This window comes from Urocitellus parryii, chromosome 9, assembly GCF_045843805.1.
Source record: "Urocitellus parryii isolate mUroPar1 chromosome 9, mUroPar1.hap1, whole genome shotgun sequence".
NCBI classification, from domain to species: Eukaryota; Metazoa; Chordata; class Mammalia; order Rodentia; family Sciuridae; genus Urocitellus; species Urocitellus parryii.
The window spans coordinates 11,499,617-11,520,124 of NC_135539.1; the positions used below are offsets into that span (position 1 = coordinate 11,499,617).

Sequence of the window (20,508 nt, forward strand, 5' to 3'; positions counted from 1 at the left end):
TTCAACTCGGATGGCGGTGGCACGAAGCCGCCACAGGCCACACAGAGAGGAAGCAGCGTGGCTGTGACTTGATAAAACTTGATTCCTGGGATCAGGCAGGGGCCAGAGTCGGGCTGGGCCTCTTGCCAGTCTTTGGTCTAAAGGAGAAAGAGTCTAAGCTGGAAGCCCTGAGACGGGGAGGTGCTTACTGAGCTGGAAAGCTGGCCCGGCAAGTGTGCTGGACATTGGCACGGAGGGGACAGTGGTGGGTGAAGAGGCCAGAGAGGTAGGCAGGGCTGGACGTGGGAGCACCGTGTAACTTCAACAGGGATCTGCGCCTGTCACCCCAGCGGCTCGGGAGGCTGAGGCAGGAGGATCGTGAGTTCAGAGCCAGCCTCAACCAAAGCCAGCCTCAACCAAAGCCAGGCGCTAAGCAGCTCAGGGAGACCCTGTCCCTAAATGAAACACAAAATAGGGCTGGGGTGGGGCTCAGTGGTCGAGTGCCCCTGAGTTCAATCCCTGGCACTCCCCCCCCCAAAAAAAAAGAAGGAATCTGGAACTTAGGGTGCCGTGAACCACTGGAGGCTCAAGTGCAGGGTGATAGACATCTTTAAGGGTGTGCCAGCACCTCGGTGTGACAGGTCCCCACTGCACACTTGAGACCCACCAGGAAGATAGTCTGAAGTGAGGTGGGGAGTGGTCGCTGTTGGACCCTCTAGTACCACCTCGTAGACCAGGGGTCGCAGCCTACGGCCCCAGGCCGGGTCTGGCCCCTGCCTGTCCTTACACATCAAGTTTTATTGACACCCAGCCATGCCTGTTCATTGTCCTCTGTCACCTCTGACTGCTTTCACAGTCGTGACCAAAACCACGTGACCCGCAGAGCCGAAAAGGCCACCTGGCCCTCTTCAGGGGACAATTGCTGAGCCCCGCTGTAGACTGTGCTGAGATCGGTGTGTTCCATCCTCAGTGCCATGGAACAGTGCACGGGGACAGCTGAGCATGTCCCTGTCCCCACTACTCCCCATCACTGTTAGGCGTAGGGCGGACACTCTGGAGGCCGTCTCATGCCACCTGACATGGGTTGGAAGTAGAGTGAGGCCGGGCACCGGGTGGGAGTCTGCGGCGCGGCCCTGGCACAGGGTGTTGGGGGCCGACCCAGAGCCACGCCCTGGGCCCGGGTGGACCGCTTCCTGCCTCTCATGCCTGCCCGCCCCCTGCAGGGTCATCGTCCTGGACAGAGGAGAGGTGCGGGAGTGTGGCTCGCCGTCGGACCTCCTGCAGCAGCGGGGGCTCTTCTACAGCATGGCCAGGGACGCCGGCCTGGTGTGAGCCGCGGGGCCCGTGCGTCCACTCAGCACGCAGGGCCAGCGTCCTCGGGAACCCCAGCCTCCCACGCAGAAACCAAAAAAATCCAAACCCCAAAACCAGAACGGACACAGGGCAGCAGCTGGCACCTGGCCCTTGCCCAGAATTGGCTCCAAGACAAGGAGAGCGGAGAGGCCCCCGCCCAGACGCGCCCACCTGCCCGGCCTCACGCCTGCCCGCTCTCCCGCATCTCACACCTTGGAGGTGCCTGCGGCTCCTGGGGCCTTGGGTGGCCAGACTTCTGGAGAAGTCGGTTGTGTGAAATGCGCTAGTGACCAAATGCTGCCAACTGCCTTGCGTCTCTCCAGCCAAAGCCTGTGGATCCCACGCCTCTGGGATGCTCCCGGTCCCCACCGCCTCCCGTCACCTCTGATGTCCCTTCTGCTTCCCGTGGGAAAGGGGCCTGGTGGGAATCCTTCCGACCCTCCGGCGGCCCTCCCAGGTGGGACAGTCCTAGGCCAACCATCTGGTCTCGCAGGCCGACACTTCAACATGGTTCCCACCAGGACTTGCTTCGGCTGCCGGAGGCCACCTGGGCCCCCTGCACCCTGTCTCGAGGGGACTTGGTGGACCAGCGGATGATCCAGACCCGGAGCCCCCGACTCCCGACTCCCCCCTTCCCACCCCGGCCTCCCTGCTTTTCTCACCAGGGCCAGGGCGGCTCTGCCCCGCGGTACCTGGGAGAGGTGCAGGTCCGCCAACGGTTACGAAGCATCCCACGCGCTCCCAGTTGGTACCAAAAAGAATCCCGTCTTCTGGATTTTAGACCTCGATTTCTCACCCCCGCCCTCTGGCTGGCTGCCGAAGAGCAGGCTGTGGAGAACTTGACATCTGGTGACGGAGTTCCTTCCACGATAAAAGAACTCTTTCTTCTTTTTTTTTTTAAGTACTGCTCCAGGGGAAAAGACCCTCTTTAAGAGTTTGACCTCTTGGGAGGAAGTGTCCGGCGGAGGAGCAGCGTGCCTGGGGAACGGCCAGACCTGGCCTTGCCTTTGACACTTGGTCCACGTGTTCTTGGAGGAAAACCAAGATCCTTCAGAGTGGGACCTTGAGGTGTCTCAGTGACAGACCAAAGCAAGACCCCCCAAGACGGCGCGAGCCCGCTGCTGCCCCCAAATTCATACTTGCTATGAATCACGTTGCTGACTTCAAACCCAGAGAAGCCTCTTTCTTCTTCTAGAGGGGAATATATATTTATTTTTTTGTAAGTTATACCATTCTTTCACGTTAGAGAATCCAAGGTTTTCTTGGGAGACCTTTTTGTAATGACTTAACACTGGAAACGTGGACATTTGCAAATGATTTGCATAAAAAAAATACTTTATTTCTTTCTAAACGAGCTGTTCTGTTTTCTTTGGGGGCATTGGCAAAGGTCACACCCCTGGTGGAGTTGGGATGTGGCAGGTGCGTTCTTTCTAGAATGAACTGTCATCAGAACCCAGGAGCCGGGTGGGATTAGCAGGTGCCCCACAGAGCCTGGGCTTTGGGGCCAGACGGGCCGAATCGGAGTCCTTCCGCAGTCACCTGTTGTGGGGAGGTCACTTAGGCTGTGTGCCCTGTTGGCTGGTCTGTAAAGGGGCTGGTCAGAATGACCTTGTGGTGCGTTTGGAACCTGTGGCCCAGCTCAATCCCATGTGGCCAGCGCTGCCCTGGACCCTGGCTTCGTACAGGGATGGACCAGGCTGGGCTCCAGGAACAAGTCATAGAATCCTGGACAGTGACCACAAGGGTCAGGAGCCTGCACGCTAGCTCCTGTGGACACCACTCAAGGGCTGGCTTCCGGGTCCCCGGAGCCGAGGAGGGGAAAATGGATGAGTCCCTGCTACTCTTGAGAGTCGCAGGCCCGCAGCTGTCCCCCCACAGCCCCTCAGCCAGGATGGGTCACGCGTGCCTCACTCCAGCCAAACACGGGGGACGCTGGGAGATGCGGGTGTGCACGTGGGAGGAGGCTCCTCCTGTCGCGGTGGACGTGGCGTGGGGCGGTGGGACGGGGTGTCTGAGTTCACACTGGGCGAGTCTGAGAGTGCGACCTTCGGGCTATGCCAAGACCACGCGTAAAGTGCGGGTGCAGATGGAACGTTCTAGCACTTCCACTGTGCCCCAAGCACTGCTGTCCCCTGACTGACACTGTCGGCTTGCCCCAGAGACGGCAGATCAGGAAGGCAGCCCCTGATCCGGAGCTGGGGAGGCCGTGGCCATGCCCACGAGTGGCCATTCACTGTCAGTGAGGAGGGTTTGGGCAGGAGGCGGGTTCCTGTCCTGGAGCCTGGCCCTGGGCCTCGAAGTCTCGGGTCAGATCCTCAACGGTCTCTGAGGGTTGGCCCTGGACGGGCCGGGGTTCGGGTGGTGGTGGGGTCGATAGGACTGGACGCGGGGTGCTCAGGAGGAACCCAGGGCTGGGTGTCAGTGTAATCTGGCGAAGAGACCCAGAGTGAGGCCTCCCCCTCCCAGGTAAGTGCCTCCATGTCTTGAAGGGGGGGGGGCTGAGCTTTCTTGTGCACCTACTGCGTGCCCAGCTCTGGGCTCTGTGTCTGTCAAGCTCCCATTGAGGGGTCCTGGCCACTTTCTCCACCCTAGCCCTCTTTCAGATCTGATGCTAATTCGGTACTTTCTCCAAAATATGCAGGATCTAACCACCTTTTTGGGGGGAGGGTATCAGGGGTGGAACCCAGGGTGCTTAACCACTGAGGCATGTCCTCGGCCTTTTTTACCTTTTTATATTTAGAGACAGGGCCTCCCTAAGTCGCCTAGGGCCTCACTAAGTTGCTGAGGCTAGCTCGGAACTCGCGATCCTCCTGCCTCAGCCTCCTCCGGAGCCCTGGGATGACAGGCGTGGGCCACCGGCCCGGCCTGGCCACTTCTTTTTCCCTCTGCTGCCACCCTGTCCCAGCTGCCGCCCTCTTGCTCTTATGATGTCCCCACCGGGGCTTCCTCGGTGACCTCCTGGCTTCTGTCCCTAACTGCCACCCTCCTGCCTGTTCTCCACCCAGCACCATGGTGACCCACGACACCAGGAGCTGATGTGGGCTCCTGCCCGTCCTCTCCCCAGGGTCGTCCCGGCCCCCTGGCCGGGCTGTGTGGGGACAGAAGAGGTAAAACCCCTGACCACGCCCCACGCTGAGGACACACGTGGACCCTGTGGGATCCGTCACCACACACAGGGGGCCCTAGTGCCACGTGGGTGCGAGGTGTCGGGAAACTGGTAGACAGTATGAGCCAAACCCCCAGATCCAGGGGGAGAGGGGCACTCTGCTGCCGTCCCCGGGGGATTCTGGGGCAGAAGTGGCCCTGGCTGAGCGCAGATGCCAGGGAGCCCAAGAGGAGGAGGGCCACCTGAGGGTCAGGGGGTCAGGGAGACCCTGCTCACTAATTCACTCTGGGTCCCAGTCTTCTCATGTGACAGGGTCTCGCGGCCTCACCGGGCACATCCGTGAAGAGCCTGTAAGGGCCGCGCCGTGGCTCACACCTGGACCCCAGGAACTGGAGAGGCTGAGGAAGGAGGATCACAAGTTCAAGGCCAGCCTCAGCAACTTAGACCCTGTCGCAAAAAGTTAAAAGGGCTGGGGATGTGGCTCAGGGTTAAGCACACCGGGGGTCAGTCCCCAGTACTAGAAAACAAGAAAGAGCTGTAGGGGTAGTACTGCCCCAGGTCCTAGGTCCTAGAACGTCTCATCAGGGGCAAGCCACAGTGCCCCGCTCCTTTGGCTGGGCTCGCCGTGTGGCAGCCCTTGAAGCCGTGTCAGGCACAGGTGTGTGTTTGCAGAGGGAGGAGCCTCGGGCAGGGCTGCTCCGGCCCTGGGTGGCCTTCTCACTGCCTCACGGCGGCAGCCAAGAGCAGCCTCCTCAGTGGCTCCAGGGCTTCCACGTGCCGGCCACTGTGTCCCCCACGTGGCTCTCTGGTCCATGACGGAGACTCTGGTGGCCCAGGAGTGACCCCGGCTGAGTTTGCCAAACCCATAGCAGCCTCTGCCTGTGACCACTCAGGGGCACCGGGGGCTGACTCCCCTGTGCCCTTCACACCTGTCTGTGTGACCTTGGCCAGCAGAGAGGAGCAGAATGTCCCCGCAGGCCAGCCCTTCTCTAAAGCAGACAGGCCGAGGGCTGGCGTGAGCACAGGTGTTGGAGGGACCCGGGAACGAAGCCCACTCTGCCACTTACAACCCTGGTGACCCCTTGCCCTCTCCCTGTCTGCAAGGCAGAGCTGGGAACGGGTCCACAGAGCGGGTCGGTGACTGGACAGGGGGCGGGGAGGGCATCCGAGGGACCCGGCCCACGTCTTGGCAAAGGGGGACTGGAGCTGTCACTGAGACGCAGAGTGCCTGTCCTGAAGGGCAGGGCACAGACCTTCCATCAGGACCAGGCCCCGTGGCCTGCCTTGGGGGAGCAGGCACCCAGTCCTAGAGACAAGGCCTTGGGCATGTCCCCGCCTGGTACCAGCACAACCATGTGCATGCCCCAGGGGTGACTGATGGCAGCGGACAGGATAGGTGACCCGACACCCCCCCCCAGGGGACAGATGGCAGTATATGGAATTTTGTCACCATCATGGAGGGACATGCTGTTGGCATCTGGCAGGTGGAGCCCAAGGAAGCTGCTACACCTACTGTGCTGAACAGGACGCCCCACGGGACGGCCCTTCTGGCTCCTGGCCGATGCTGCCATCATGGCTCTAACAGTATCTATCACGATGGAAAACAGATCAGCAGGTGTCGGGCCATGGGGGTGGGGGCTGCAGAACGGCCACAGGAGGGGTCCTGGGCGTGGGACGGCTCCATTTCCCCGCCAGGGAGGTGCGAGTGGGAACCCCAGGCACCCACGAGCAAAGCTGAGGTGTGAACCAGAGGGGGTCGGATCAGTGTCAAGTCCTGCTTGTGATCTTGCACTAGGGCTTGGCAAGATGTCACCCCCCTGGGAGAAACCGGGCAGGAGGCACGGTGATCTCTCCCTATTCCTTCTTAAAGTGGCCGGTTAGACCAGAATCATCTCAAATACAGTTCATTTGGGAAAAGTTGCAGGCACCCCAGCCCCAGCCCCAGGGAGTCTGGTTTAATCCACGTGGGTTGGGCCTGAGCGCGGGGCTGTCCGTGAGCTCCCAGGTGAGTCTGGCGGCCAGCCAGGGCTGAGGGGCACTGTCGTCTGACCCCAGGGTGGGCAGGGCGGAGTGGGCCTTGCCCGGCTGCCCGGGAGCTTGGGGGTCCATGTGGGTCCCATAGTCTGTGACAATTGGCACCTTCTCTGCCATTTCCCTCTGTAGCAGTCTCCACTTGCCACCATGGGGAGCCATTGACGATGGCCAGGGGACAGTTGAGGGGTCTGGCTCAGACCAGGCCGGACTCCTGGGCGAGCCTGTAGAATAGGCCCTTGTGGGCCAGCAGCTGGGCTGGGCTGCCGCTCTCTGCCACCTGGCCCTTGTCCATGACCAGCACCCTGCAGGAGAGAAGACAGGGTAGCCCTGGTACCCCGCCCAGGCAGCTCTGCGAGCCCCACCCTGCTCCAAGGCTTGCCCCCCAGAACTCCGACCTCCCGAGCCGCTTCCTGACCCGTGCGACCACATCGGAAGCCGGTGTCCGGGGCTCTTCCCTTCCCCTCTGGGCCTCAGTGCTGCCCGCTGCCTGCCGGGCCCTTCCCGGTGCACCCCAGAGCCCTTCCAGCTCCACACCCGACCCCATCCCCCCTTCGTCCCCTGTGGTGGTCCCCGAGGGCCCCCCAGAGGGCACCCGACCTGGCACAGTCCATCACGGAGCGCAGGCGGTGGGCGATGAGCAGGACCGTGCATCGGGCAAACCAGCCCCCGAGGGCCGCCTGCATCTGGAGCTCCGTCCCCGGGTCCACCGCGGCCATGGCCTCATCCAGGATGAGGATCTGGGTTTTCCGGAGAAGGGCACGTGCCAGGCACAGGAGCTGCTTCTGGCCCACGCTGCAGGGAGGGGACAGTCAGCTGGAAGTGGTTGCTGCAGGTCACAGTTTACAGAGCCTGCCCACCCACGGGTCCCTGGGCGGCTGCAGGAGTAGGCCTAGGTGGCCGGTCCCCAGGGTGAGCCTGGCGCCCCCTTCCTCCTGTCTTTGAGCAGGCTGACTGTAGGAGGTCATTCAAATCCAGAGCCTCGGTCCCCCACCTGTGACAGGGCTACCCTCTCTCTCTCTCCGTGGCTATTTCTGCTCCCTGGTTGACGTCATGCAGGAGACCCCTCTGGGTGTCACGCAGACATTGACCACATCCCTGGGTCCTGGTCTCTGCTTCCGGCAGGGGAGGGCACAGGCCCAGGGAGGTCACAGTGTTGGCTGCTGGTGGAGCCAGACTCTGACCCAGGACCTCTGACTCATGGACCCTCCCTCCCTGGGTCAGTCATACAAAAGTGGGTGCTCGTCAGAGAGAACCGCAGCGTGCAGCTGCTGCTTGACTGTAGATAGGGAAGTTCAAGTTCAAGGTCACACAGCTGGTGAGGCCCTGGACCCAGGAAGGAACTGGCCTCGGGGGACTCAGCCTGGCTGGGTTTTTCCTGCCATGCTGGGCTTCCTGCCTCAGTAAACCAGCTGGTCCACATAACAGGGCCTCCTCATTATTATTATGATTATGATTTCAGGGCCAGGGGTTGAAGCCAGGGGTGCTCTATCGCTGAGCTCCACCCCCAGCCCTTCTTATTTGAGACAGGCTGACCTTGAACTTGCAATCCTCCTGCCTCAGCCTGTGGAGTCACTGGGAGGGCAGGCAGGTGCCACGGGGCCCGGCTCAGCAGGGACTCGTCAGAGAGTCGGATCCTACTACGGCCACGTGGGCACCTGGTGCCTGGGCCCTCCCCAGCCTCACCACTGACAAGCTGGTGGCCCTGGGCAAGCCTCAGGCCTCGGCTTCCGACTCTGTGAGATGGGATTCGTGAGAACGTGTCTGAGGATTCCCCTGATGACTCTCGTTTCCTGCAGACCATGAAGTTTCACCCACTTGCTTTGTCCTCGCCCCCTCCGGGGTTGGTACCGTTAGACACGTTTTACCCATGAGCAGACTGATACCCAGGACATTAGACAATCTGCCCGGGGTCCTACATCTAGAAGTGGGGGAGCCTGGATTTGAGCCCAGGCGTCTGACCCACCAAGATAACGCTGCCCGAAGCCACCGCACCCACAGACCTTTCCCGACACCCTCGGGGCAGGGGGTTTAAATGCAGAACATCTTGGTTTGCAAACTTCTCTCCACCTGTGATCATAGCATAGTGATTCCCAGTAGCCAAAAGGTGGCGACCACGTACACATCCACACCTGTGGACAGGTAAGTGCATCAACTGGGGACATTTCACACAGTGAAATATTATTCAGTCTTAAAAAGGAAGGAGATTCTGGGGCTGGGGCTTGCCTCACACATGCGAGGCACTGGGTTCAAAACTCAGCACCACATTAAAAAATAAATAAATGAACAAAATAAAATTATGGCGTTCATCTACAATAAAAAAATAGATAAAAATAAAAAAGGAGAGAGACTCTGACCCCAGCTACAGAGGACATCAAGGCCCCTGTGCTAGTGAAATAAGCCAGGCCCGAACAGCCCTTCCTCTGAGTCCACTCATCTGAAGACCGGGCTGTCAAACCCACCCACAGGGGGCAGAGGGGCGGCTGGCTGGGAGAGGGGAGATGGACAGTTGGGGGAGGGAAGATGGACAGTTGGGGGAGGGGAGATGGACAGTTGGGGGAGGGGAGATGGACAGTTGGGGGAGGGGAGATGGACAGTTGGGGGAGGGAAGATGGACAGTTGGGGGAGGGGAGATGGACAGTTGGGGGAGGGGAGATGGACAGTTGGGGGAGGGGAGATGGACAGTTGGGGGAGGGAAGATGGACAGTTGGGGGAGGGGAGATGGACAGTTGGGGGAGGGGAGATGGACAGCTGGGGGAGGGGAGATGGACAGTTAGTGCTTATGGAACAGAGTTTCATTTTGCAAGAGGAGTTCTGAGACCAGTCCTGTGAGTGGCTCTCATGCATGGCGTAATGACGGGGCTCTGTCCTGAGGAATGCACATCAGTGCCTACCAACCCCAGGGTGGCCTTGCCCGAGCTAAGACCCTGTGAAGGCACCAGGGGACGCCCCGGGACCTCCGTGGACTGGGGCTGGCCGACTGGCAGCTGTGCTCCGCCCCGCAGAGCTGTGCATTTTCAAAGGTTGAGATGAAACAGTCTTGTTGTGTGTTTTGATCACACTTAAAATTTTTTTTAAAGCAAAGGCCGACACCTGAGATCACGGAGCCCCGGGGGCCGTGAGGTCAGCGCCAACATCCAGGATATCTTGGTGGCCAGATGAATACCGAGTGGGCTGAAGACTTTGCAGAAGCTGACTGAGCGACAAGGAGCTTGACCCTTCGGATCGCAGGTGGGGCAGGGGTTAACAGGGTGACGGTCCCTCGGGGGCGGGGCTGGCCGTACCTCAGGTCGTCTCCTTGGTGGGCACATTGGTACTGCAGCTGGCCGGGCAGGCTGGCCACGAAGGCCCTGAGCTGCACGGTCTCCAGGGCCGCCCAGATGGCTTGGTCCGTGTGCTCCTGCCGCAGGTCCAGGTTCATCCGCAGGGAGCCGGGGAACAGGACGGGGTCCTGGCCAGGGGCGGGGCGGTGGTCAGCGGGGCCCGGCCACGCCCCCCCACCTGGGCCCGCCCCTGCCCCCCCAGGGCCGCACCTGGGGGATGACGGTGATCCGGGACCGCAGCGCGTGCAGCCCCACGTGGGCGATGGGGACCCCGTCGATCCAGACCCCGCCCTCCGCGGCCTCCTGGAGCCGCAGCAGGCCCCCGGCCAGCGAGGACTTCCCGGCGCCCGTCCTGCCCACGATGCCCACCTGCAGGGAACGGGAGGACGCGGCCTGCTCGGACCAGGCCTGGCCAGAGGAAGGCCAGGTCGCGGGCACCTCTTTGGAAGAGACCTCCCCCGCGCTGAAGACCTGACCGTCCAGGGCCTTCCCTCGGGCACCTGGGTGTCCACCGCTCCGTGTGCCCATCCGTCCGGCCCCGCTTCCTCCTCTCTCTCCGACTCACCCCCAGGTCCCCCCGTCCACCCACCTACCTCCAGCCTTTCCTCCCTCCCTCCGGCCACGCGCCCCCTCCCGTCCACCTGCTGCCCTGTCCACCCGCATCCTTCCCTCTGACCATCGGTTTATCCGTCCCCGCCCTTTCTCTCGTTTTACTCTCTACTACTCAGTGCCTGACCTACGGTGGGGTTTAATGCTGTTTAGAAAATGATATTGTGGGTCCTCCCCGCCATATGCCACGCACACTTTAAAGCACAAGGAATACAGACATCGAAAAGTCCTTGCTCCACACTGGTCACTGTCCCTTCTTGGAAACAGTGGGGTGAGCTGACTCGGGGGCACAGCAGCTGAGGGGAGGCAGAGGGCGCCCTTCACGCTGCCCTGTGGGCTTGGTGGGGCTCAGGGGAGGCTCCCGGGAGGAGGGCATGCTTGGTGGGGCCTTGAAGGGTGAGTAGGAGTTCGGGGTCCGGGAGGACCCCAGGTAAAGGCTGATCTCACAGCACCCAGGGCCCGGCTGGCCCAGAAGCAGCTGTCCCACCCAAGGTGGCTCAGCCCTGGCGAACCGAGGGCAGCAGCTGGGGAGTACTGACCAGGGGAAGGACATTCTCAAAGGCAGACCCCGGAGACCAGGTTGGAGGAGGTGAGAAGGGAGGCTGAGCAGAGTGGCCCGGGGGGAGGAGCATCCGCGGAGGGTCCCCACTAGGCGTCGGTAAAGTAGGACCCTCGCGCCCCCTTGTTGGCTGTGCCCTCACCACTGGTTCAGTCACCCAGCGTCACGTGTCCATGGGACTCGCTGGGTCCTTTCTCTGGGCTATGTCAACTGTCACAGTGACTCAGAGGTCAGCGGTGGTGTTCCCGTCCTGTAGACGTGACACCGCTGGCCCCAGCTCAGGCCTGGCCCAGCGGCAGCCATCCCGAGCAAACAGAGCGGCGTGAACGGAAGGTTGGGCTCTGCCCAGCACGAAGTAGGTGTTCAGTTAAGGTCAGCAGGAGAAGGAAGAGAGAGGCCCCTCTGGGCACCAGGGTGGCCTGGGGAAGTGGCCCCCAGAGCAGATGTGGGGAGAATGAGTCCAGTGAGGAGGCAGAGGGTGTGGAAACGAGCCGGCGGGACACGCAGGCGGGAGCCGGCCTCCGCGAGGGTGCGAGGGTGCAGGGAGAGGCACTCACCTTCTCTCCCGCCTGGATCTTGAAGGTCACGCCCTGCACAGCCAGGGGGAGCTCGGGTCGGTGTCTCAGACCAAAGTTCCGGAACTCGATCTGTCCCCCGCGAGGCCAGGGAGGCCGGCCTGCACAGGAGGGCAGCCTCCAGGGAGCCTGCCGAGGAGGAACACAGGGTCAGAGTGGCTCCCTGCAAGGTTTCCCAGGGTGGCCGCCTCCCTGCGCCTGCTTCCCCCTCTGCAAGGTGGCCACGTGGACTGCTGTTCTCCGAGTCGTGGAAATCAAGCCGGGAGACGGCAGGGCCCATGGCAGATTGCATCTGGCATCCCCAAAGTGGCCCCCTTGTATCTCTTGCTACTATTTGTCACTGTTGATGCTGAAAAAAAATGTCCAGTGGCAGGAGGGGACGCTCCCCTTGGTGTCCTTGAAGGATCAAGACAGCGCTGTGGGGGGATTGGCCCTGCCTGTGCTAGTCCTGTGACCTCAACAGATCCTTGTTGACCCCAGCAGAGCCTTGGCTTCATCTGTGACATGGGGACGCACACTGAGAGCAGAGAACCCGTCCTGAGTGTCCACAGTGCGTGGAACCCAGGCTGACTCTTCGGGCAGGCTCCGATTGGCTCTCCTGGGTCAGGGGACATTGCGGGACATTACGTTTCTGTTCTGGGTTCTGAAGTTGCTAGAACGTGGCTATCGGGTTTCTCCAACATCACTGTCTTGGCGCTGTGTTGCTTGGTAACTGTTGCTAGGTAACTGTCACTATGATGGAGTGACCTTGCTGGAGTGTGCCTGGAACATGGCTGTTCCTGTGCCCCGGTCCCCTGTCACTCAGATGCCCCTTGCTGAAGGTAGGCAGCAGGACTTGATGATCTTCACTATTGCTCTTGCTCTGTCCCTCACTCCCACCTATGGTTGCGGGGCTAGTGACAGAGAAAAGGGTACGGACTCCAGAGCCCACTGCAGACCTGGTCCTGGGCCCTGCCCGGTGCGCGTCCAGCTGCCCCCCTCACCTCCTTGGCTGTGCGGGCATAGTCCTGCACCCGCTCCACGGACACGATGCTGTTCTCCAGGTCTGTCCAGTTGCGAACCACCCACTGCAGAGTCTGAGTCACCTGGTGCAAGAGGACACCTCAGCCAGGTTTGCCTTGGGGCTTCTACCAGCCCTCCTCCCTCCCCACACTGCCCCAAGGCCGGGGCTGGGAAGCTGGATTCAAGGAATCAGGAACATGGAGAAACTGGGCACTCGGGACCCAAGGGATGGGATTTGGCCTCCACCCAAACAAGTCCCCCCTGCCTTCAGTGGAATCACACAGAGCAGAAAGAAACCCTCAGACCAGAGAGGGTGCACGGCTCTCTCAAGGACACACAGCATGAGTCAGGTCCAGATTCCATCCAGACAGCTTCCCCAGAGGGCGCCCGGTGATTTCCAGTCAGACCCAGAGCCACTCCAAGCTCCTCAACGAGGGCCCGTGGTCAATTCCACGCTCGGCCTGCCCTTGTCTCCCACCCCCACCCCACACTTGCCACCTCACCCCCCCAGCCACACCTGGCTCATGGCTGAGCCTCCAACACGTCAGGGAGGCCCCTTGGGGCCTTTCCCTGGGACCCTTCTGCACTGCCCTGACGCTCTCCAGCTTCCTTCCCCCCACAGAGGGTCCTCAGAGCGTCCCTCCCAGCCCCCCGCCCCCAGCTGGCTCTCCCTTGGGCCTCCTGGGTGGGGGCCTGGGCAGGATTAAGTGAGTGACTATTTACCACGCTCTTAGGACAGCACCTTGCTCATACAAAACCCACTGAGGTCATGACCTGACACTCCTTATTCAGAGTTCAAATGTCAGTGCTCTCGAAGGACACTCAGTGCTCTGTCCCAGCTGCCTGGCTCAGGTGACTCCCGCGGGAAGGCCCTGCCTGAGGTCTGGAGCGGTACCGGATTTCCCTAACCGCCTGGCTGTAGGGGCTGGGGTGATAGACGGCCCCTACTGGCAGGAGTCTGTCCCCGCTCTGCCTTGGCCGGAAGCTGTCAGGATGGAATCTGGACCTGAGTCATGCTGTGTGTCCTTGAGAGAGCCACGCACCCTCTCTGGTCGGGGAGTACCTGGAGGGCAGCGGAGACAGAGAAGCCCACGATGCCAGCGCTGAGGTGGGCCTTGCTCAGCGCCGCGCACATGGCGGCCACGAACACCAGCCCGTTGCCCAGGAGCTCCATGTTGGCGGCCAGCCACCTGCAGAGGGAGCAGGTGACAGCAGGGTCAGCCGGTGCTCTGTGGGTGCAAGGACTTGTTACCGTGGGTAGGTTCCTGACCTTCGCGTTTACCACCGTCCTCTATAACACCCACTTTGTGGGACGATGGGCTCAAGTGAATACAGGTGGCTCAGAGCAGCACCAGGCACATCGTGAGCATGTTATGAATGTCACCGCTGAGTGCTTATTTAATCCTGTCACCGCCCTGAGGTGGCTCCGGGTTGGTACATGAAGCTCAGAGAGATTGTGTAACTTGCCCAGGAACATCCAGCTAGTAAGTGGCAGAGCCGGGATTTGAACCTGAGACTGTGCTCAAAGCTTGGAGACCAGGGATGCTGAGCAGCTCCTTTGTTGCCAAGGCAACAGAGACTGGTCCAGTGGCCTGGCCACCGAGCTCCTTCCTCTGAGTCCTGTTCCCTGGCTGTGGGGGACCACTGGGGCCAGGCCCCGTACGCTCACTGTGTGAGCCCAGAGACCGTCCAGGGCGTCCAGCCGTGGCTTCAGAGAGCCCTGGCCGCTCTAGTCACACGGCATGACCCCAGGTCCCCCTCTGCAGACACCGATGGCTTACGGGGTCTTCTCTGCCCCCAGGGTCTTCCTACCTGTCGACCACCAGTCGCGGGAAACTGACCCTCTGGTTTTCGTCCACGAGAGCGTCACTCTGAGCCACAAAGAGGCCCTGGGCGCGGAAGGCCCTCACCACCGTGCCGCCCTGGAACGTCTCGGCCACGTGGGAACACACAGACGAGTAGCTGGCCGACTCGAGTCGTCTCAGCTGGCACGAGGTGGCCACATACAGGCTCTGAGGCAGGAGGGGGAGGGTCGGGGAAGGGAGAAGCCAGAGACACACAGAGATGGTTCCAGAGGCCCAGGGAGCCCCCAGCGCAAGACTCTAGACCAGTCTCTGTGACCAGCTTACTGTGTGACCTGGGGCCAGTGTCTTGCCCTCTCTGGGTTCCCATCTCCTTGCAGAATCAGAGTTCCAAGATCCTTTTGAAAATCATCTGGGGAGGTTTGAAAACCTCCATGTCCCAGACCGACTCAATCGGGATCTCTGTGACATCCCCTCAGCTCGTTATCTTTTAAAAGCCGAGGTTCAGACACCACCAACCTTGTTGAGGAGGCTCACTACCCAACACCGAGGTCAGCTTCCCTTTAGGGAAGGTCCTCGTGGGAGCAAAGCAGTTGGTCAACCCGATGCGCCTGGTCATCCCAGGAGTCACACCCCGGGCCACACGTGATGCGTGGCATTTGGTTGCGGGGCAGGCTCTGGGCACCTGCTGAATACCAAGCCGACAACGGCGCGTCCCTCCCAGCTCCTGGCTGGTCCGGATGCTGCTCCTGGGGCTGCGCTTTGAGACCCCAGAGCGCAGGTGTCTGGGGGTGGCTGGGCGCACACCAGGGTGCAAGCCACTGCCACTCCTGTCTGGTCTTTGGTTTGGGCCAAGTCCAGGGGTGTCCGGTCCCGGCAATGGAAAGAGTCTAGCCTGATCCAGTCGCCGCGGAGGCCCCGGGGCCCCTGCCCGGCTCCCAGCGGGTGGAGAGGAAGCCGCGGCAACAGCAGGACGCGGTCCGACACGAGGTGGTCGGGGAGCTAAAGAGCCTCCGCTGTTAGACATTAGACCGCGGGGCCCGCGCCCTGGGGTTCATCCAGGGCCAGCCCAGGGGCCCTCACACTGAGTCCTGCCCAGGGACGGGGCTGGCAGAGGTGGCCTCCGCCGTCCCGGGAGCCTCCCTACCTGGAGCCCCGCGTACAGGACCAGCAGCGGCAGGATGGCCACCAGGGCCAGGGGCGTGGCTGTGGACACGGCCAGGCCCGCCTCCAGGAGTCCGAAGGCAGAGATCAGCAGGGCCCGGGCCTTGTCGGGGATGTCCACGTCCACCGTGTCCGTCTCCTTGGAGAAGCGGTTCAGCAGGTTCCCCACGGGCGTCCGCTCAAAGAAGCCGATGGGTGACCGGGCCACGTCCCACAGGAGCCCCCGGAAGAGCAGGCGGGACGCCCGGACGCCGCCCAGCACCACGGCGGCCGTGGAGGCCAACAGCCCGACGGCTGCAGGGAGAGAAGGCAGCGCGAGGCCGAGCCCCGGGGGCCCTACCCGGGCCACCACCGTGTGACCCCGCCTGGATGAACCCCCCTTCCAGGGGGTCGAAGAGCGCCCCCCCAGATTCCCGCCGACCCAGAACTTCAGAGGGAGCCCGATTCGGAAAGAGGGTCTTGGCAGATGTCATTAAAGGCCATCCCGGACTTGGGACGGGGCCCACGGAATGTCTGGTGTCCTTAAAAGGGGACAGTGGACACGGGCAAGAGGATGTGAAGACAGAGGTGGACACGTCCACCAGGCAGGGGGGTGGCAGCCACCAGCGATGGTGGGTCCTGCCCTTGAGTGGGGGGGTGGCGACACCAAGGATAAAACTGCATCCTCGTGAACACGTCCACGTCTGCAGGTGACCCTGGGCACCTCTGAATACGGTCAGGGCACTGCCCAGGCCAACCTCCCTGCTGGGACAAGCGGTCATTCCGCAACACGTCACCACCAGGAGAAGTCAGGCGGAGGGTGCGAGGGTCTGTCCCCATTATATCTTACAACTGCGTGTGAACCTGCAGTCGCTGGAGCAGAGACTTCATTTTAACTAATTGATTTGGGTACAGGGATTGAGCCCAGGGGTGCTTAACCACCGGGCCGCAGCCCCGACTCATCTTAGTTTTTATCTTGACACAAGGTCTCGCTAAATTGATCAGGGTCTCGATAAGTTCATTAGGGCCTTGCTAAGTTGCTGAGGCCGGCCTCAAACTTGCAATCCTCCTGCCTTAGCCTCCCGAGTGGCTGGGATTCCAGGTGTGCACCGGCACCTGGCGGGATTTCAACATTTGAAGAAAGGGGAAGATGGGCGGTGACAGTGGCCCTGGCGTGTCTGTGAGGACGGGTCTGGCTGGGGAGGGGACAGAGCTGCCCTCTGCATGTGAGGAGCGACTGGGAGAAAGTCTGAGGATTCCAGAAGAGGTTGGCTGTGTCCTGCCAACCGCCCCCAGGACCCCAGCCCCGTCTTAGGGACACAGGTCTTTCTGGGTCCTGGGACAGGCTACACGGGGGGACAGGGAGCCCCACGCCACAGAGCAGGAGGCCGAGGAATGGGGGACGCGGGCGAGGGGTACCTTGGAGGCAGCCGAGGAGCGCGAAGACCCAGCCCCGCAGGGCCGTGTGCTCCTGCCGCCCGGCCTGGATGGGGTCGTCGGCCCACAGGCTCAGCCAGTAGCCCTGGCAGAAGGAGGCCGTCTGCTGGCACAGGAAGAGGAAGAGCGTGTAGGCGCAGAGCGGGGCGCCCACGGCCCGCAGGTAGCTCAGGTACACGGTGGCCTTCACCTGCAGCACACGAGGCCGGGGCGGGTCAGGCAGGCGGGGGACGGCGGACCTCAGTGCTCCCCAGGAGGCCGCCCTCCTGCCGGCCTGGGGACCCCCCTCTGCTGTGGACCCCAGGGGCCTCGCGAAGCTCCGAGGTGGCCGTCCGGGTGAGCTCCGGTTGGGAAGATTTCCTGAACACCTCCTTGGGGACAGGCACGTCTCTCTGCTCACTCCAAGAGGAGGACCCTGAGGACAGGGCGTGTCCCTCCTCCATGGCCCAGACCCTGCCCCGGGCGGAGAAGCAAATGGACCAAGAAGGAGTGAATGGGCGGGTGGGCAGATGGATGGATGGATGGATGGAGGGACAGGTGGACAGACAGACGTATGGCTGGGTGTTCAGAGGGTGGGATGGGGTGACAGAGGGTGGGGGACGAATGGGAGTGGGCACAGGGTGCAGGTGGGTAGATGATGAGGTGGACAGGCAGAGAGGCCCGGAAGGGAGGAACAGCCGGAGCTCTGGATCTGGGCTGCCCTAGATTTCGGTCCCGGGTGGGCCAGATGGACAAGCCCTTCACGCTCTCAGACCTTAGTTTCTCTGTCTCTGAAACGGACCTGTCCCTTCTCAGGGCGGCTGAGAGGACGGAGAGTCACGAGGGTCTGGAATCCTGCTTGGACTCAGCAGGTGCTCAATAAAGGTCACTGTCCCCTCCGGCCCCCGCCCCGTTCCGTGCAGCATCTGTGGGGACCCGGGCCTGGGAGAGGCAGCCGCTGGTGGTTACCCGGCCTCGCTGCACACTGTCCTCAGCTGCCGGCCACCCTGCCCTCTCAGAGTCATCTTGGAGAACGGTCATCTGGCCTTCAGAAGTGGTGGCGTCCCCTCCAGGGGTCGACCTGACGGACCTGTCATTTAGCAGGAAGGAGGACGCGTCAGCCACTCTCCCGTGGTGGGGCCACCCAGCCCAGCACGTGGGTGCCACCGAGCCCTGGGACTGGCTCCCAGCTGCCCCTGTCACCCCTGTGGGCCATGCTAAATGCCATCTAGGTCCCCGAGTCACCAAGCCCACTCTCCAGAGCAGACCTTGTTTTCATTTTTGCCTAAGATTTGCTGCAAAAATTTGATTTGCTTCTTCTGTTTCCTCTAAGACTTGTCGGTCCAGCCTGGCAGAAGGCTGCACTGCACAATTCAGATGATAAAGAATTTTTTTCTTTTATTTTCTCTCTCTTTCCTTCTTTGTCCCTCCCTCCCTCCCTCCCTCCCTCCCTTCCTTCCTTCCTTCCTTCGTAGGACCCAGGGACGCTCTACCACTGAGCTGCACCCTCAGCCCCTTTTATTTTGGGACAGTCTCACTAAGTGGCCGAGGCTGGCCTCAAACTTGCAATCCTCCTGCCTCAGCCTCCCAATAGCAGGGATCACAGGTGTGGGCCTCTGTGCCCAGCTGAGGCTCCTTGAATGTTCATGTGAGGACGAGGGGCTGACTTAGCCACTCTGTGCCTCGGTTTCCCCAGCTACGCAATGGAGATGACGTCTGTCATGTCTCATCCATGTGCCCACCTGGAACCTTCCATTTGGGGAGTCATCCATTGGTCCATCCATCCATCCATCCAGCACGTCTCCCCACCCACCCACCCACCCACCCACCCACCTACCGGATCTTGCTGAGGACTCTCGGGTGGGGTGGGGAGGGGGCCTGGGCCTAGTCTCCTACCCCCAAGGACCACAGACCCTCAAAGCCCCCTGCATGTCCCCCCACCAGCGGGCACCAAAGTCCAGGCGCCTGGCGCCTCCTAGGAAGGGCACCGTCAGGTCCTCTGCTCACACCCCGGGGGAGTCCCATGGGCCCTGGCTGCAGGGGCTGGGAGCAGAGCTCCTCCTGGCGACTGCTCCTGTCTCGTCACCGTCCAGCGCCCAGTGGCGCCTCCTGGCCGACCTGACCTTTGCCTGTCTGTCCAAGTGCGACGGCTGGGGCCGGCCAGGCCACGTGGGCCTCTGTCCTGGAAGGCGGGCTGCCCGCTCTGGCCGGCAGACTGCTCCCACAGAGTCCCTGGCCCGCTTTAGGGCCTCATCACGTCAACGGACAGACCGTCCACCCTGTGAACTGGCCTTCGGGGGACCTCATCATTTGGGCCAGGGGACTGACGGAGTTCTGGGTGTCCTGTCCTCCCGAGCAGCTGGGGGCTGTGGGCACTCCCGCAGAGACCTGTGGTCACAGGTGGTCCCTGCTTCGTGCTCGGCCTGGTCCTCCCGGACCCAGCACCACAGTGGACTCACCCCTCTGGTCCGCACTCAGGTCTCCTGCCTCCAGGGGCGCCACCAGGGTCACCAGGGTCACCAGCACTGGCCTCAGGTTCCGTTCCTACAGGTCAAGGGAGTTCTGTCACACGGTGGGTCACAGGGTGACAGGGCCACCACAGGGTCACAGCTTTGACACTCGGTGCAACGTGACCTTGACCTCTGAGCACCTGTCCCCCTGATCTGGCTCCTGCTGCCGTGGGGGTGTCCTCTCTCTGCACCCCTCTGGGTTCACCAGGACCCTTCATTCCTCCATGTTCCCTGAGCACCTGCCGGGCCCTGGGGTTGGAGGAGCAGCACTGAGCAGGTCAAGCGGCCTCCGGTTTCCCCAGTGCCTTTGCTCAAGCAGTTCCTGGTACCTGGAACGTCCTTTTCTGAACAACTTGGGCCCAACCTCAGGTGCCATTTCCCCCAGGAAGGACCTCTCCCCCGCTCTCCAGGAGGGGCCAGTAACCAAAGCAGGCTGCTGGGATTTGGGGCCTGTTTGTCACACAGCACTGACCCGGCAGAAATGGACTGATACAAATGGGCAGATTCTATCTTGAAGCTCCTGGGTGGTGACACTGTGCACCAACAGGGTTCTGAGGAGGGTGGGCCTGTGCTGAGCAGCTGTCGCCACACAGGTGCCCAGGGAGGGCACGTAGCGCTTTGTGGTTAAAAGCTTATCCCTCGGAGTCCCGTCGCCTGGGCTCACGTCCCAGCCCTGCCACGGATCAGCCGTGGGTGTCACATTGGACCAGGTCCTCAACTCCTGGACTCAGTGTCCTCCACTGTCTCCAGACTTCAGCGAGCTGTCACCAGCTGCTGCTTGGCCCTCTCGGGGGCGGCCTGGCAGGGCTGGCTTTGCCTGGGGACCTCTCTGCTGGCCAGCGGGCTCGGGGTTCTCTGGTGGGTCCAGAGCCCAGGCACCTCAGACCTCGCTCGGCCTGTGAGGCAGCTCTGAGCGTGGACCCTCGGGTCTGAACACGCCCCAGTTCTCCCCTGTGACCTTGAGCGAAGGGCCTAAAGCTCTCTGCCTCCGTGTCCTGTCTGTGAGATGGCAGTGGGGACGCCCGTGCCTGGTGGGGCCATGAGAAAGGGGCGAGGTGGCCCGTGACGACGGAGGGGCCAGGTGCAGCCTCGGGCTCTGC

General features: G+C 61.9%; 2 protein-coding genes across 3 annotated transcripts in view; one reads left to right on the forward strand and one right to left on the reverse strand.

The window, feature by feature from the left end:
• Abcc1 (ATP binding cassette subfamily C member 1 (ABCC1 blood group)) overlaps positions 1 to 2,658 on the forward strand; it is an 82,605-nt gene extending 79,947 nt beyond the window's left edge. For both annotated transcript variants that reach the window (XM_026409278.2, XM_026409279.2), the window contains one exon: positions 1,203 to 2,658. In XM_026409278.2, the coding sequence (XP_026265063.2) occupies positions 1,203 to 1,311 (109 nt within the window). In that variant the 3' untranslated portion in view covers positions 1,312 to 2,658. The remainder of the gene's footprint in view (positions 1 to 1,202) is intronic.
• A 3,689-nt stretch (positions 2,659 to 6,347) lies between these two features.
• Positions 6,348 to 20,508, reverse strand: part of Abcc6 (ATP binding cassette subfamily C member 6) — a 39,563-nt gene continuing 25,402 nt past the window's right edge. Inside the window, exons 20-31 of the mRNA XM_077802618.1 lie at positions 19,358 to 19,442; positions 17,868 to 17,988; positions 16,902 to 17,109; positions 15,487 to 15,797; positions 14,350 to 14,549; positions 13,601 to 13,727; positions 12,519 to 12,620; positions 11,518 to 11,664; positions 10,003 to 10,161; positions 9,754 to 9,920; positions 7,070 to 7,264; positions 6,348 to 6,774 (exon numbers count right to left, since the gene is read on the reverse strand). Coding sequence (XP_077658744.1) covers positions 6,666 to 6,774; positions 7,070 to 7,264; positions 9,754 to 9,920; positions 10,003 to 10,161; positions 11,518 to 11,664; positions 12,519 to 12,620; positions 13,601 to 13,727; positions 14,350 to 14,549; positions 15,487 to 15,797; positions 16,902 to 17,109; positions 17,868 to 17,988; positions 19,358 to 19,442 — 1,931 coding nt within the window. The 3' untranslated portion in view covers positions 6,348 to 6,665. The remainder of the gene's footprint in view (positions 6,775 to 7,069; positions 7,265 to 9,753; positions 9,921 to 10,002; positions 10,162 to 11,517; positions 11,665 to 12,518; positions 12,621 to 13,600; positions 13,728 to 14,349; positions 14,550 to 15,486; positions 15,798 to 16,901; positions 17,110 to 17,867; positions 17,989 to 19,357; positions 19,443 to 20,508) is intronic.